Source organism: Thalassophryne amazonica, chromosome 7 (assembly GCF_902500255.1).
Source record: "Thalassophryne amazonica chromosome 7, fThaAma1.1, whole genome shotgun sequence".
In the NCBI taxonomy this organism is placed as follows: domain Eukaryota; kingdom Metazoa; phylum Chordata; class Actinopteri; order Batrachoidiformes; family Batrachoididae; genus Thalassophryne; species Thalassophryne amazonica.
The window spans coordinates 100,428,726-100,447,216 of record NC_047109.1 but is presented as its reverse complement, the minus strand read 5'-3'; the positions used below and the strand labels follow the sequence as shown (position 1 = coordinate 100,447,216).

At 41.2% G+C, this 18,491-nt stretch overlaps 1 protein-coding gene across 1 annotated transcript in view; it reads right to left on the bottom strand.

The window, feature by feature from the left end:
• The window catches only part of cdkal1 (CDK5 regulatory subunit associated protein 1-like 1), a 564,681-nt gene that overhangs the window by 224,107 nt on the left and 322,083 nt on the right, over positions 1–18,491 (bottom strand). The window contains exon 9 of the mRNA XM_034175248.1: positions 17,035–17,201. Within this exon, the coding sequence (XP_034031139.1) occupies positions 17,035–17,201 (167 nt within the window). The remainder of the gene's footprint in view (positions 1–17,034; positions 17,202–18,491) is intronic.

Here is an 18,491-nt window from a genome sequence, read left to right as displayed (position 1 = left end):
GTGTTTGGGGAGAAAAAGTGCATATAAATGGGTACGCTGTGGCAACAGATAACATTAACAAACTTAAAGAAAATTAATTATATTAAAAAATGTCTTCATTATTCCTGCCCTTGGATTGGGGGTGGGTTTTTAAGGCCATACAAACCCCACTAATGATGCATGATGAAATAAGCCTTTTCAAATGAGGAGTCAGTATTTCATTTGCCACCATCTTTCAAAAGTAATAACTCACCATAATAAGTCTGAAGACATCATTCTTTGCGGTAAGTCTAGAGTCATAAATTAGAAGGACATCAAAATTGCTTTACTGTGAGCATTCGGATCACATGCACAATGCTACATTAGGCCTCTAATGTGAAGAGGCTCCCAAAGGCTTCATTAAAATGAAAATGGTCTGAGAGGGAGTGTCTGAGCGTGTGACTGTACAGCTGTGGTCCTGTGCACGGCTGAGTGTGAATGCGTGCTCTGGGTATGAAAATGATCAGCCTGTGCATAAGATGAAGCTTTTGCTTTGTTATAGCTATCTGGTAGTTTGTCAAGCTGCCCAAATGCCCAGCAGGGGTCCAGTGAACTGAGGCGAGTATCTCCAACCTTCTGCGGGATGTAAAAGAAATGCATATATATTTATATATAAATAAATTGTAAACTAAAATAAGCAGTCCTGTTGTAATCTGTCCCGTCTGTGTCTGTCGCCTCTATGTTAACTGTAATTGTGTTCAGTCCCATATCTGTGAAGATGCCTTGACACTTGCAGATACTCATAAGAAGGAATGAAAATACAAATGATTTACCAAGCCATTACAATATAAATTTACAAATGATTACCTGTTAGACAACTCCAAATGCATTCTCCACATCATGAAGTGCATGAGAGAGAGAGAGAGAAGTGACAGCTGTACAAAATTTCTCTCTGATTCCAGAAGCGATAAGAGGTGGTTTCATCAGTCAAACACTGAGATCAAATGATTCATCCACTACAAAATAATTATTTTATATAATGCAGAATCCAGTGGTACACCAAGGATCGCATTAGCACGACAAATTGTGCGGCAGTGCAGGGGTTAAATGCGTGTAAGTTTCAAGGTTCTTTTAGTTGTGTTGTTTCTCTGTTTTGTACTCTTTTGCATCCTTGAGTTTAACTTTAGTTTTCTGCCCTTTCTTTTTTGGTTTTGTATTTGGTTATTGCATGGTTCTCCTTTGAGTTTGATATGTTTTTGGTTCTACTCACCCCCAGTACTCTTTTGTGGTCACTCTGACTTTGTCCATGTCTGTGTGTGTTGGTAGATGTGGCTTTGTTACCCGGTCTCCTTTACACCTGTTGTGCATTTCCAATCACACTACCTGTAGGTCACCTATTCATTTGTGTCATGTTAAGTACTGCAAGGTTGCCCTTTGCATTGTCGGATTATTCTTTCATTCCCCCCCAGTTTGGAGCTGTTTGTAAAGTTTGAGTATTGATTACCTTTTGTCCGATCCCCGGTGATCCCTGCCTCCCACTGCCTGAGTCTGTTTTGAGTTCTGCACTGACTCTTGTGTTTCCCCTTTGGATTCCCCTTTGTTGGACTGGACTGCATACCGGAAATTAAATCACCTTTGTTTTCCCATTATTTCCTGCACATCTTGTGTTCATTCTGAACTGCGTTCACATCCGAACGTAACAAGTCCATTGTTAAAGTTACTTAGAGAAATAGACTATTAGGGTTATTTTCATACATTTTCAAAAACACTTGCCAACAGAGGGATACAACTGACTTTTCTTTCTTTTGCAATTTGATGCATTTCATAACAATGACCTGACAAAAAGATAAGCAATTCACATTTGGCAAAAATTCCAATTTTAAGAGAAATTCTTTTGTTACTGTAACATCGGGATGTACAGCAAGCCAAAAATGTTGATTTATTTGTACCTTTGAATTCTGCTTGCGAAATTAAACATGTCAGTTAAAAATGTCACTTTTTGTCCATTCTTGACATTCTTTCCCTTGTAACTGCTGAACTGTTTCAGCACAAATGCCTGTAAAACTGCAAATTCTAAATTTTTTGTGTGGTCTGACAGCATGAAAAGCATATCTGATATATCTGTGGTTAACCTGAGTCATTTAATAAATAAAAAAAGGACATGGCTGCTGGTATGAAACGTGTATTCAGTAGTAGTTGTAGTTGCTGCAGGTACAAGACACTTACACAAATGTCCAGCAGTAGTACTGCATGTGTGGTGCCCAAACACTCCCACTGACTACACCAAAAAAAAAGTAGTATTAACAATGTATTGAAGTACGTAATTACTGGAGATACAACAGAGCCGTAAACAGGCAAGAATAAGTTTGAATTACACCTACGTATGGACTTGGATGTTGCTGTGAGCTAAACTTTAACAGCTAACATTCAAGGTTCTGGAAAATTTAAATTATTTTTAAACACACTACTGGGTTCTGCGGTAGCTGCTTAGAGTGTCGAAGCTTCACGCATTGAGTTGTACCGCTGAAAGAAAGAGTAAGAAAGTCCTTGATAGGCCCTGAGGCCAGATGGGACCAGTGTTTATCCCCAGATTCTGCAGTGTCGAGCAAATGAGAGTCTACGATTCCCTCTGGACGAGACGCCAGTCCAAGGCAGGTTACTTCCCCAACTGAGGCCGTAACCCGTTGACACAACTGTCCATTTCAAGATTGTCACAGTGACACAGACAGGCAGCATGAGCGGGATTTGAACCCAGGTCTACATACGGGCAGCTCCACTCAGCTACCTGCTGTTTCCGCGCATGTGCAGTGGCAGATGTCTCGCATGTAGCCAGTACCGCTTGGGATAGAGGTTTTGTACCTGTCGTCATGTCCATTACAAAAAGCTGCTCATTTCCCCAACCTGCTAGCATGCTACATGCAAACACACACATTATATGGTGTGACAGCTACTACTGGACTGCAGCTGCTTTCAGGAGGATGAAAAAATTCAAGGTGATTGATAAGATTGGTGGATAGAAAGTAACAAAAACAAGAATTCTTGACAGACCAGATGATGAAAAAAATGGAGACAAAAGATGTAGCTGAAACAGAGAAACTGTAGCGAGAACGGATGACAGCAGAGTGAAAAAAATGGCATTGTTCAGAATATTTTTACTCTTAGAAAAAGGAACTGATGCAATCAACTAAAATGTCAAAGACAAGTGGCCCAAGAGAGGCAAGTGGGCCTTTAACTGCTCCAATCAGCAAATGGAGCCATGAGGCCGTCTATATCTGTCAGAGGGGGAACTAAAAGAAAAAAATGAGGCTACATAGAGAGAATAAAATAAGTTTGAAGAGGGTGATCTTTTCAGCAGAAGTGGAGAGATTACTTGGCCTTTTCAGCTTCAATCACGACCATTTGGTGTGATGCCATTACATAAGCACTGGTGTTCTTCAGAAGGACAGGCAGTGGAATATAATTTGGCTTTTAGTTTGAAGAGTAGATCTACTTGGGAAATTTTCCATTATAATCATCATTATCACACTATCATTATTGTCATGATTATTATCATGAGAAGAATGAAAGATAAGAGATGTGGAAGCTGAGGTAAAGCAAGCGCAATTAGGAAGAAATACTACTTTATAACTTCAAAACTAATAATAATACTAAGAAAAAAACTGAAGGGCAGATTAATGCAAAGAATTATTCCAAAATAAAACTATATGGTAAAAGAAAGATTTATGAAAAGGCAAAACCAAAGAGAACATCAAAGTTCTATGCCTTAATCGCAGTTGGTTGCATGCCTACCAGTTTAAATAGTTCCACATAACCACTCGAGGCAGTGTTACATACTGGCAAGAGAAACCTACAATAGATGTAGCAGAAGACCAGCAGAGTGCACCATCGCTGCATTCTGAGGGCAAGAGCGCTCTGGAGCAGGTTTTCATCCAGGATGTCTCTGCACATTGCTCCATTCATCTTTCCCTCAATCCTGACTAGTCTCCCAGTTCCTGCTGCTGAAAAACATCCCCACTGAATGATGCTGCCACCAACATGATTCACTGTAGGGATGGTGCCTGGTTTCCTCCAAACATGGTGCCTGGCATTCACACCAAAGTGTCGATTCTTTATCTCATCAGGCCAGAGAATTTTGTTTCTCTGGTCTCATGAGATTTTGTTTCTCTCTTCCGTCTGGCCTCTCTACCATACAGGCCTGATTGGTGGATTGCAGCAGCTGTCGTTTTGGAAGGTTCTCCTCTTTCCACAGAGAAATGCTGGAGCTCTGACAGAGTGACCAACGGGTTCTCGGTCACCTCCCTAACTAAGGCCCTTCTCCCCTGATCGCTCACTTTAGATGGGCAGCCAGCTCTAGGAAGAGTGGATCTGGTGAATCCAAACTTCTTCCATTTAGGGATGATGGAAGCCACAGTGCTCACTGGGACCATCAAAGCAGCAGAAATATTTCTGTACCCTTCCCCAGATTTGTGCCTTGCGAAAATCCTGTCTCAGAGGTCTATTGACAATTCCTTTGACTTCGTGGTTGGTTTGTGCTCTGATATGAACTGTCAACTACGGGACCTTATATGTAGGAGGTGTGTGCCTTTCCAAATCATGTCCAACCAATTGAATTTACCCCAGGTGGACTCCAATTAAGCTGTAGAAACATCCAGAGGATGATCAGTGGAAACAGGATGCAGCTAGCTCAATTTTGAGCTTCATGGCAAATGCTGTGAATACTTATATACATTCAATTTCTTAGGGTTTCTTTTTTTCCTTTTTCATAAATTTGCAAAAATCTCAAAAAAACATTTGTCACTTTGTCATTATGGGGTATTGTGTGTAGAATTTTGAAGAAAAAATGAATTGCATCCATTTTGGAATAAGGATGTAACATAAAAAAAATGTGGAAAAAGTGCAGCACTGTGAATACTTTCTGGATTCTCTGTATACAATTCGAGATTCTCAACTACTTGGTTGTTTTGTTGTTAGCATTCGTCACCATGGTGATGAAATCAACCCCTCTCCTTCATACTTGCAGCAAAGAAATATTATACATTGTTGGACAAAGACACACAGAACTTTAAAAAGTCACTGCATCGTTTGATTACCCATGAATCTCTTCTCTGCTACAGAAAGAGGCAATGCAGATGTTCAGCAGCGCAGGAGTAAAAGCCAGAGAGATGACCAATAATTACATGTGGTTTTACTATGGCCTCAGCTTGTGCAGAGCTGTAAGCTAGGGCTAAACCATGATACGTCACTACATCATGATCATGCAAAGAGCATAAAAATGTCTTCAAACAGGCAATGAAACACTTTTATTGCTACAAAGTCTTCCGAGTTGATGCAGTTTCCCGTTGCTTATATAGATTAAACAGTTGTTTAAAAAATGGTCATCAACAAACCTGCTACATAGAGCAGCAATTTGTGCTGATGTTTTTGTTGGAAAGTGGCATATGAATTTTGACTGCTCCCATTTTGCTTGGGTTCACCACAGCACATCTGGTAGGACGCCGCATGTTGATTTGGCACAATTCTCACATCATACACTCTTTCTGCCACAACTCCAGATTAGCAACACAATGATTAATCAATCATTAATCGATGACTAAATTAATCACCAACTATTTTGGGACTCAACCAACAGTTTTGTGTCTTTTTTATCTCCCAGTTCTCTGATTTCAGCTTCTTAAATGTGAACATTTTCTGGTTTCTTTGCTCATTTCTGACAGTAAACTCACAGTAAACTGTTGGTTGCAGTTAAGAAATTTGAGGATGTCGTCTTGGACTTTGAGAAACACTGAGTGATTGTTATTTCCCATTTTCTGGTGTTTTACGAACCAAACAACTAACAACTCTAACAAATTAATCCAAAAAAATAATCAACAGTTTAAATTGTAAATGAAGATACGTGGTCTGTCCATAAATTAACGGTCCTTTTTATTTTTTTTAAAAACTATATGGATTTCATTCGTATGTTTTTACGTCAAACATGCTTGAACCCTCGTGCGCATGCGTGAGTTTTTCCACGCCTGTCGGTGACGTCATTCGCCTGTGAGCACGCCTTGTGGAAGGAGTGGTCCCGCCCCCTCGTCGGATTTTCATTGTCTGGAAATGGCGGAATGAAAAGGACTTTTTTGCCATCAGAATTTTTTCAGAAGCTGTTAGAGACTGGCACCTAGAAACCATTCGAAAAATGTATCTGGCTTTCAGTGAAAATTTTACGGGCTTCACAGAGAATAAGGACTTTAACTACAGCTTTAAGGACCCCTTTAAGGACGGTCGGTGCGCCGCGCTGCGAGCTGCGACGATGCGGCACAAACCACTGGATCATTTCTAAGCTGATGGCTCTGTGGATACGAGACCGTCGTGTGCTCTTTCTCTGGTTATCACAAGACCTGGACATCAGCCATTTTCCGTCAGATTTCACTTTTAACAAGAGATTTTGTCATGGAAAGCCACGCGGAGGCTTCGCGCGTCACGACCGATTCGCTGATGAAGCGAGACAAAGGAACACCTCCGTTTCGGAGTGTTAGAGGACAAGTTGGGACATGTCCAACTCTCCTCAAGTTCTTTTATACTCACTCGACTGGTAAGCACTGAAAGCCGAGATAGACATGTCCCAACTTGTCCTCTAACACTCCGAAACGGAGGTGTTCCTTTGTCTCGCTTCATCAGCGAATCGGTCGTGACGCGCGAAGCCTCCGTGTGGCTTTCCATGACAAAATTTCTTGTTAAAGTGAAATCTGACGGAAAATGGCTGATGTCCAGGTCTTGTGATAACCAGAGAAAGAGCACACGACGGTCTCGTATCCACAGAGCCATCAGCTTAGAAATGATCCAGTGGTTTGTGCCGCATCATCGCAGCGCGGCACACCGACCGTCCTTAAAGGGGTCCTTAAAGCTATAGTTAAAGTCCTTATTCTCTGTGAAGCCCGTAAAATTTTCACTGAAAGCCAGATAAATTTTTCGAATGGTTTCTAGGTGCCAGTCTCTAACAGCTTCTGAAAAAATTCTAATGGGAAAAAAGTCCTTTTCATTCCGCCATTTCTAGACAATGAAAATCCGACGAGGGGGCTGGACCACTCCTTCCACAAGGCGTGCTCACAGGCGAATGACGTCACCGACAGGCGTGGAAAAACTCATGCATGCGCACGAGGGTTCAAGCATGTCTGACGTAAAAACATATGAATGAAATCCATATAATTTTTGAAAAAAATAAAAAGGTACGATACTTTATGGACAGACCTTGTAAACGTTAGTTGCAGCCCTATAAAATATGTTCAGATTATATTTTTGGTGCCTCAGGCAAAAGAACAGTCTATATTCAAGATTTTCTTCATTATATTTTTTACATGAGTGACTTTTTCATTTTTGGCAATATATATCCTTTATATGTTGGAATTTTATTATTATTATTATTATTATTATTATTATTTACATTTGTAAAATAAACACTTTATGACAAAATATTTGAATGCAAGGTTGAAAGTTATTGGTAGAATTTATGGTTACAATTTAACGGTAAATTAGGATAATTGACTCATCCAAAAATAATCAAGTTTAGTTTAAGAACACAATATATTAATACACACTTTATGCATGTGTGGGCTGGCCAGCATTGGAGAATCGTAGATTCACTCACTGGTATGTATTCATTTATAAGGGTATTCTGTGCCTGCTCCTTTCATATTTGGGTGAATATATTCAACCAAAAGCAGTTGGACTGTATTCTTTGCGCTCACAAGATGCACTGCTATTGTCTGTACCAAGTGTCCGTACAGAAGCTGGTAAGGTGGCATTTCAGTATTCTGCCCCCACAACATGGAACAATTTACAAAAAACTGGAAATTAAAGGAACTGGTTTCAATAGGCCAGTTTAAACTTTTGCTCAAAGGTTTGGAAATGAAAACCAGGGATTGTAAATGTTTTTACATAGTCTCATGAAACTGTTATGAAATTGTTTGTAATGTCCTGAATTGATGTGATCTGTGCTGCTGTCTTGGCCAGGACTCCCTTCAAAAAGAGATTGGTAATCTCAATGGGACTTTCCTGGTTAAATAAAGGTTAAATAAATAAATAATTTTTAAAAAAATGGATAGATTAATCAACTGGTAAATTCACTGGTTGCTGCAGTCCCACTCCAGATGCCACTGAAGCATAGGGAATTGTACCGGGGACCTTCCTGTTTGGGAGGCTACCATACTAACCACTTGTGTCACGCGTTCAGCATAAGAACCAATGAAAAGTGAAAAAGAAAGCTAGAAGGAGAAAGTAACACATTTAACTTTAATCTGTTAAAAAAAAAAACAAAGAACTGGCACCTTTGTGTTGGGAGATAAATTGACATACACTGAGATAAAGAAATTAGAACAAGGACTCAAATGGTAAATGGGGGACAAAGACAAGAGGATAGAAAATAGAGGATAAAGGGTAAATGGGGGACAAGAACAACAAAAGACAATGATAACTTAAAGAAGACCTGCATATCTCTCTTAATGTAGGTTAATTGCCTGAGGAATTACAGCGAAGAGAAAAGAAGATATAATTTAAATCAATACATGGACCTGAACAATAAGTGCCAGTAGCACTTTTAATACAGTTTTTAACACACACACACACACACACACACACACACACACACACACACACACACACACACACACACACACACACACACACACACACACACACACACACACACACACACACACACACACACACACGCATGCTAGTAAGCCAGTCTGCCTTCCAACTACGTATATTTCTAATTATCAGCTAATTGTTATTTCCTATCATTAGGAGGGTAGCGCTTTAATTGTAATGTAGCCAAGCAGAAAGCCTACCTATACATGTGGGGGACAATTAGCCACCTCCATTAACCCCTAGTTAATTAAAACCGCCATTGCTGCTTCCCACAGCACTTTTCCCACTGCTTTTTACCCCTCGCCTCTTTCCCCAGGCCTTCATACACATTTCTTTTCCCATTTTTGCCCTCATTTCATTTGTCTATCATCCTCTATCACCCTTCAATGCTTGATTCTAAAGTGATTCAGCTGGGAAGTCACTTTCGTTGTTTCCAACTTTTCATGGCTACTATATCTTTATTTTTATCACTCATATCCTGCTTTACTTGAGGAGCAATTCCATTCTGTGAAATTCTCAGATACTGTTTCTTCGGAATGAGACTGGGAAAGCACATAAGCCAATAATGCAATAAATGGAAAACAAGACAGATAATTAAAAATGGGCATTGCTAGAAACACAAGAAACAGAAAAAAATAAATCCCTGATTACCTTCATCACCTTCACATCCAATCAACCAATCAGATGTTGACCATATTCTTGCAATTTCTACCCAAAATACCCACCTTTATTCAATGTTTTTTAAATAAGCAAATGGTGTTTTGTGTGGGGTGGGGTTTGGCAGTTTTTAATCCATATTTCATAGACTACCTACAAACCAACACATTCTTATTATTGCCTGACTACTGAGATTTGCAGTCAGCCATGCTTCTGCATCTGGCTATTTTCTAAAGTTGTTAATTCAAGTTAAGGGTCACAGGGTGGCTGGTGCTCACTGATCAATGAGCAAGAGGCGGGGCACACCCTGGACAAACTGCCAGTCTATCGCATGGCTGACACAGATAAATACCCAAAGTTCAGAGAGCGCCGACATTTACATTTGTGGACCAGTTATTTTTGTCCCGTATGTACGAGGTCTATTAGAAAAGTATCCGACCTTATTATTTTTTCAAAAACCATATGGATTTGAAACGTGTGATTACATCAGACATGCTTGAACCCTCGTGGGCATGCGAGAGTTTTTCCACGCCTGTCGGTTACGTCATTCGCCTGTGGGCAGTCTTTGAGTGAGGAGTCGTCCACCCACTCGTCGATTTTTTTCATTGTTTAGGAATGGCTCAGAGACTGTTGCTTTGTTTGATAAAATTTTTTTCAAAACTGTAAGGCACAACTGAGTGGACACCATTCAATAAATTCAGCTGGTTTTCGGTAAAAATTTTAACGGCTGATGAGAGATTTTGGTCTGGTAGTGTCGCTTTAAGGACGGTCCACGGCGCCTGACGGCGAGCTGCGCTTCGAGGCGGCAGCGTCTCGCCGTTTCAAGTTGAAAACTTCCACATTTCAGGCTCTGTTGACGCAGTAAGTCGTCAGAGAACAGAGAACTTTCAGAAGAAGTCGGCATGAGGAGTTTATTCGGACATTCCATTGTTAACGGTCATTTTGTAATGAAAGAACGTGCGGGCAGAGTCGCATGTCGGGCCAGACCCGACCGCTAGGGGTCGCGCCAGGAAAAACACCTCCGTTGGAAATCTTAACGGGCAAGTTGGAACATGCCCAAGCTGTTAAACAATTTCTCAGTTACTCACTTGTTGAAAGCCATTAAAAGCCGCCTGAATTCTACAAATGGTTTTCAACACGGAGGTGTTTTTCCTGTCGCGGCGCACACAGATTTGCCGAGTCGTCACGGAAACGACTCGGCGAATTTGTGCGTACGTCTTTCATTAAAAAAATGTCCTTAAACAGTGGAATGTCCGCATAAATTCCTCATGCCGGCCTCTTCTGAATCTTCTCTGTTCTCTCACGATGTCCTAGGTGAATTAAGCCTTAAATTAGGATGTTATCAGCTCGAAACAGGCCGACGACAGCGCCTGGAAGCGCTGCAGGACGTCCAGCTCCGTGGGAAGTCCTTACACCGACAGAAACACCCCATAATCTCTCATCAGCCGTTAAACTTTTCACAGAAAACCAGCTTAATTTCTCGAATAGTGTCCACTCGGATATTCCTCACAGGTCCAGAAAAAATTTTGATAAAGCAACGCGCGCCGTCTCGAGCAGCGTGTGAAACAAAGGAATTCAGCCGAGAGGGCGGGACCACATCTCACTCAAGGCCTGCCCACAGGGAAATGACGTCACCGACACGCGTGAAAAAACTCACGCATGCGCACGAGGGTTCAAGCATGATTGGTGTAATCGCATGTCATTCAAATCCATATAGTTAAAAAAAAAAAATAAAAGGGTCGGTTTATTATCTAAGAGACCTCGTATATACGAGGTCTGTCAATAAAGTATAGGTCCTTTTTATTTTTTTCAAAAACTATATGGATTTCATTCATATGTTTTTACGTCAGACATGCTTGAACCCTCGCGCGCATGCGTGAGTTTTTCCACGCCTGTCGGTGACGTCATTCGCCTGTGAGCACTCCTTGTGGGAGGAGTCGTCCAGCCCCTCATCGGAATTCCTTTGCCTGAGAAGTTGCTGAGAGACTGGCGCTTTGTTTGATCAAAATTTTTTCTAAACCTGTGAGACACATCGAAGTGGACACGGTTTGAAAAATTAAGCTGGTTTTCAGTGAAAATTTTAACGGCTGATGAGAGATTTTGAGGTGATACTGTCGCTTTAAGGACTTCCCACGGTGCAAGACGTCGCGCAGCACTCTCAGGCGCCGTCGTCAGCCTGTTTCAAGCTGAAAACCTCCACATTTCAGGCTCTATTGATCCAGGACGTCGTGAGAGAACAGAGAAGTTTCAGAAGAAGTCGGTTTCAGCATTTTATCCGGAAATTCCACTGTTAAAGGAGATTTTTTTTCATGAAAGACGTGCGGACGGATTGCAGCGTCGGCTCGCAGCCCCCGCGACGCTCCGCCACAGGAAAAACACCTCCGTTGGAAGCCTTAAGGACAAGTTGGAACATGTCCAGCTGATAAACAATTTCTCATATACTCACTCCACTGAAAGCCATCAAAAGCCGCCTGGATTTTACAAATGGTTATCAACACGGAGGTGTTTTTCCTGTGCCGCCGCACCGCGCCAGCTGCGTCCTGACGCGCGGACCCGTCCGCACGTCTTTCATTAAAAAAATCTCCTTTAACAGTGGAATATCCGGATAAAATGCTGAAACCGACTTCTTCTGAAACTTCTCTGTTCTCTCACGATGTCCTGGATCAATAGAGCCTGAAATGTGGAGGTTTTCAGCTTGAAACAGGCTGACGACGGCGCCTGAGAGTGCTGTGCGATGTCTCGCACCGTGGGAAGTCCTTAAAGCGACAGTATCACCTCAAAATCTCTTATCAGCCGTTAAAATTTTCACTGAAAACCAGCTTAATTTTTCGAACCGTGTCCACTTCGATGTGTCTCACAGGTTTAGAAAAAATTTTGATCAAACAAAGTGCCAGTCTCTCAGCAACTTCTCAGACAAAGGAATTCCAACGAGGGGCTGGACGACTCCTCCCACAAGGAGTGCTCACAGGCGAATGACGTCACCGACAGGCGTGGAAAAACTCACGCATGCGCACGAGGATTCAAGCATGTCTGACGTAAAACTATATGAATGAAATCCATATAGTTTTTGAAATAAATAAAAAGGACCTATACTTTATTGACAGCCCTCGTAGAGTCCCTCTCAGCTCTTACCGCGATCGTTTCCTGTCATGTTGGGTGAGCTGCACTTCCTGTCAGCCTTACAACCTCTTCCAGAGTCATCAGTTAGAGCCACATTTAGCACTGAGAGCAGTAGTAGCAGAACTGCATATTTTTCTAGGCAGATATGGTAATTTTCAGCTCTTTCACTTCGATGGCTACTGATTTTGCATTTGTGATTTGGCTGTGGAGGTTTGTATAGGTTATTGTGTAGCCTTAGCCAGCGATGCAGCCTTGTCTGAAACTAATAAATTGTGTTCTGGGGAAACGGTAAACCATGAGGACTCCAGCAGTTTGAATTTTATAGCCAAAATTCCCTATTGTTAAACAGTTAAACCGATGCCTAATAGTGAATATCGGCTGTATGTTGATGGATCTATCAAATCAGGCACACACTGTTCTTATATATCAGACTGTGTTTGAGTACGGAGGTCCTTCTCCATGCAACTAAAGCTTTTCTCAATACCTGACATTATTGGTACCATTTAATTTGTTGACATACAGGGAAAACTTTGGCTGTGGCTCTGTATCTATGGCATTATTTACAGTACAAAGGCTGCACAGATGGTGCTGCTAAAAAGCTAATGGGTCATGTGACATGCAAATTTTCTATAGCAACTCCACATGCCTTCAGTTAAAAAAGACCCACTCTAACCACTGAACTATATTCATTCCCAACACCAATACACGTATGTTGTCAGAAAAAGCTAATGGTTTTCCACTAGCTGCCTGCCATTATCATTCCATTCAACAGCGATATGTGCATTATTGGCATTTCCAATCGACTGAAAATAACCATGCCACTAAAAATTCTATAAGACTATGTGTGCATTAAACACAAGCTGGTAAGTTTGATCTCTCAGTTCTGAGTGAGAGTTCGAGTCGCCCTGACCAAAGCACGGAGTCAAGTCTTTCACCCCCCCCCAACCCCCCCCCCCCCCCCCCCCCACTTCCTGAGCACTTCGGATTTTTTGCTTCTGAAGATACCTCTGATTTTGAACTTCGCATTGAAGCAAAACAGGCTCAGCATTGGCCCACATCAACCCTAACAATAGTGTAGGAAAGCAAAAAGGCTGCACACTACAAATATGAGATTCAAAAGGCATTAAAACTGAGCACCCTTGTGTCAAAAGGAATTTTTAAGTGTGTTTTAAAGAATCTGTTGGCTGAAACTTGCTCATGCTTTGGCTAAAATGAAGTAATTAGTTTTTTTTTCTGTGTATGTGACTGAAAATGTTATTGTTTCTTACTAATTCTACAGTTGTAAACCTGTTCTGTTTTATATATTGTAAAAGTGTGTTGTTTGAACCACTTTTGTGATTTACCTCTGTGTTTTTCCCTATCCACCAGGTCGTTATTGTAAATAATTTTTTTTCTTAACTTACCTGGTTAAATTAAGGTTAAATTAAAAAAATAATTAAAAAAATATTGTTTGGGTGATGACATTTGGAGTTTCAGTTTCCTGGTTGTACAGTATTCACTGCACTTCGCTTTTTCCACATTTTATGTTACAGCCTTATTCCAAAATGGAGTAAATTTTTTTTCCCCTTCAAAATTCTACTCCCAACACCCCATAATGACAACATGAAAAAGTTAATATTTTTAAATTTGTGCAAATTTATTCAAAATAAAGAAAGACACAGTTGTGCTCCAAAGTTTACATACCCTGGCAGAATTTTAGGTTTTTTTTTTTTTGGCCATTTTTCAGGCCTGTATGTTGTGGCCTTCATCTTTCCCTCAATCCTGACTAGTATCCCAGTTACTGCTGCTGCCACCACCATGCTTCACTGTTGGGTTGGTGCCTGGTTTCCTCTAAACATGACACCTGGAATTCACGCCAAAGAGTTCAATTTTTGTCTCATCAGACCACAGAATTTTGTTTCTCATGGTCTGAGAGTCCTTCAGGTGCCTTTTACTAAGGAGTGGCTTCCATCTGGCCACTCTACCATACAGGCCTGATTGGTGGATTGTCTTTCTGGAAGGTTCTCCTCTCTCCATAGAGGAATGCTGGAGCTCTGACAGAGTGACCATTGGTTTCTTGGTCACCTCCCTGACTAAGGCCCTTCTCACCCGATCACTCAGTTTAGACCGTTAACCAGCTCTAGGAAGAGTCCTGGTGGATCCGAACATCTTCCATTTACGGATGGTGGAGACCACTGTGCTCATTTGGACCTGCAAAGCGGCAGAAATGTTTTTGATCCCTTCCCCAGATTTGGGCCTCGACACAATCCTGTCTCGGAGGACTACAGCAATTCCTTTGACTTCATGCTTGGTTTGGGCTCCAACATACACTGTCAACTGTGGGACCATATATGTCGACAGGTGTGTGCCTTTCCAAATCATGTCCAATCAACTGAATTTACCTCAGGTGGACTTCAATTAAGCTGTAGAAACATCTCAAGGATGATCAGTGGAAACAGGATGCACCTGAGCTCAAGTTTGAGCTTCATGGCAACCGTTGTGAATACTTAGGTCTGTTAGAAAAGTATCGGACCTTTTTATTTTTTGAAAAAACTATATGGATTTGAATCACGTGTGATTGCATCAGCCAAGCTTGAACCTTCGTGCGCATGCGTGAGTTTTTTCACGCCTGTCGGTTGCATCACGGTCCACCCCTCTCGTCAGATTTTCATTGTCAGGAAAATGTCTGAACGGCTGGAGCTTTGCTGCATCAACTTTTCCAGAAACTGTGAGAGACAGCCAGGTGGACACCATTCGGAAAATTCAGATGGCTTTCAGGGACGATTTTATGGGGATCACATAGATTAAAGAGTGTTACAGCCGGTTTAAAGACGGCCCACAGCGGCTGACGGCGTGCTGCGCTTCGAGCGGCCATCGACAGGCTGAAATGACCAAAGTGAAGGCTGTGTTGATCCGGGACGTCGTGTGACTACCAGAGAAATGGCAGAAAAGGTGGACATCAGCCATTTTTTGTCAGATTCCACTGTTACAGGAGATTTTGTAATGAAAGACGTGCGGAGGCATTCGCGCGTCGGGACGAAGCCGCAATGGTGGAGAACAAAAGCAAGTCTGTGTTGGAAGTCTCATGGGACATGTTGTGACATGCCCAGCTCTCCACAATTTCTCGGATACTCACTCGACTAAAAAGCCACCGAAAGCCGTCTGAATATTCTGAATGGTGGAAGACCTAACGCCATTGCGGCTTCGTCCCGACGCGCGAATGCCTCCGCACGTCTTTCATTACACAATCTCCTGTAACACTGGAATCTGACGAAAAATGGCTGATGTCCACCTTTTCTGCCATTTCTCTGGTAGTCACACGACGTCCCGGATCAACACAGTCTTCACTTTGGAAATGATCTGGTCATTTCAGCCTGTCAATGGCCACTCGAAGCGCGGCGCGCCCTCAGCCGCTGTGGGCCGTCTTTAATCCGGTTGTAATGCTCCTTAATCTGTGTGATGCCCATAGGATTTTCACCGAAAGCCATCTGAATTTTCCGAATGGTTTCCACCTGGCTGTCTCAAACAGTTCCTTGAAAAATTTGATGCAGCAAAGCTCCAGCTGTTCAGACATTTTCCTGACAATGAAAATCCGACGAGAGGGGTGGACCAGTGTTCACTCAAAGCTTGCCCACAGGCGAATGATGCAACCGAACTCACGCATGCGCACGAAGGTTCAAGCTTGGCTGATGCAAGCGCACATGATTCAAATCCATATAGGTTTTGCAAAAAATAAAAAGGTCCGATACTTTTCTAACAGACCTCGTATACATGTGATTTCTTGGAGGTGTTTTTGTTTTGTGTTTTCTTTTACAAATTTGCAAAAATCTCAAAAAAGCTTTTGTCCCATTGTCATTATGAGGTATTGTCTGAATTTTGAGGTTAAAAAAACTGAATTTAATCCATTTTGGAATAAGGCTGTTACATTAAAAAATGTGGAAAAAGTGCAGCGCTGTGAATACATTCTGGATATATTATGCTGCCTTTGAAGACAACAGATTATGTCACTCTTAATTTATTCAAATAGTTTTGACAAATAGAGTTAACTTTTGTATAGACAGGAAACGCTACAGCTTTCTGCTGTGCCGTATATGCTTTCTTTCTTCACTCCAAGTTGATTTGTTGTCTGGAAGAGGAGCTGTGTGTATTGTCTATGGATGGGTAAATGCAGTGATAACGTTATAATCCGCTTTTGCCTTAACACTTCCAGAAATACAGATGATGGTGAAAAAGAAAGATTAAATGATAGGAAAGACAGACAGAGAGACAGAAGGGTAAACACCTAGAGAGATAGAGAGAGAAAGACAAGGATAACAATGTCCATTGTTCCATTAGGGAAGACAATAACAGCTGATAAAATGAGGTTGCTAAAGAGGACACAATGGTCCTTAATTGACTCATTAGGGAGAAAGGAGAATGAACAGCACTAATGAATGGAGAAAGACCGCTACACCCAAACTGCTTCGTAAGCAAATCAGAAAGGCATTGAGTTTATTAAATCTCAACAAAGCCATATTATTTGTTCAGCTACAGCAGCATTACAGACAATGAGAGAAACTCGAGAGGGGTCAAAATGGTTTCAAAAGAAAACTGTGGTGTCAACATGTATTTTACATTAATTAATTCCTCATTATCTTTGAACATAGTATTAGATTTGGTGGTATTTTACTCTGTGCAAGAGTATCTTCGTACCTCTAGATGTTCCAGTATATATGGCGGGTTGGTCATACCCAACCTCAGCATGGCTCCTTCAGGAATCTCTTCAACGAGTTTCCACAACAGTGTGGGGAGATCTGTCCCGATGTCTCTACCATAGGCTCCTGTGTCCTCACTGGTTAACCAGATCTCGCACACCCCCTCTGGACATACACACAAGCACAGGAACAGCAACACAAATCAGTGATGTCTTGACAATTTTTGTACTTTGTACTTCTACTACATTCCACTTGGCTTTCAAACAATATTTTGACACCTTCAATGGAAAATACTTAATTTAACAATCATGAATGTAAAATTTTCCCTGTAGGTCTTCAGTGGACACTCATTCCTGTGTTCTAATTTATGTTCCACTTGGAAGGATACGTCTTGAAGCAGCAAAAACCATTATTTTGCAAAAGTTTTATTTTTAAAACCCTGATTCAGATCATCTCTAAAATGTATTCATACATACAACCCTAACTTTATAAGTTAGAAGTGTCCACAGACAGAGGCAAACACATAACCACCTTGGCTGAAGTATTTATAATACAAGCAGAAACGCTAAAACCTATGTGTTTAAAAAAAGAAAAAACATCAAATTACAGAGTCCTTTGTCTGCCAAGTGATCCCCAGAGGCCTCATATGGTTTGACGCTAAATACATAATTAAAACCTGAGAACTGAACTCACTCAGAGTTCAACAGATATTAACTATAGGAAAGAGAACATTGTTTTATTGGGGGTGTGGGAGGTGTTGTGGGAATTATTATCACAGCTAACTGTAAAAACAAATAAGTGAATGATTTTCAAATGTATAGCAAAATATTTAAATGCTAAATGAGAATGTAGCTACACAAACAATACATAGGAATGTTAAATTGATAATGACCATGCAATACAACAATACCCTAGATGGCATTCTTTATTGTGACTACAGATAGTGTAAGTCCGTTGAGGACACATTATATACACATCCCATCAATTTCATTAAGTTTATCCATTAAGTTCATTAAATTTAATTAATGTGCAAATAACCTCAAGTTCTACAGGTACTCTAGATAATGGTAGCTCTAATGCCTAAACTCCAAAATTCAACAAATTGATTTCAAAAATATTTTTATTTAATTTCAGATAACAGGATCATATCAGGCCATGATGGATGCCCTTAAAGTTTAAAAATTAATTCAAAACAAAACATCTGTAATGCAGTTATGCTTTGGTCTGTAATTCAATTCAATTCAATTTTATTTATATGGCGCCAAATCACAACAAACAGTTGCCCCAAGGCCATACAATAATTACGTAAAAACCCCAAAGGTCAAAACGACCCCCTGTGAGCAAGCACTTGGCGACAGTGGGAAGGAAAAACTCCCTTTTAACAGGAAGAAACCTCCAGCAGAACCAGGCTCAGGGAGGGGCAGTCTTCTGCTGGGACTGGTTGGGGCTGAGTGA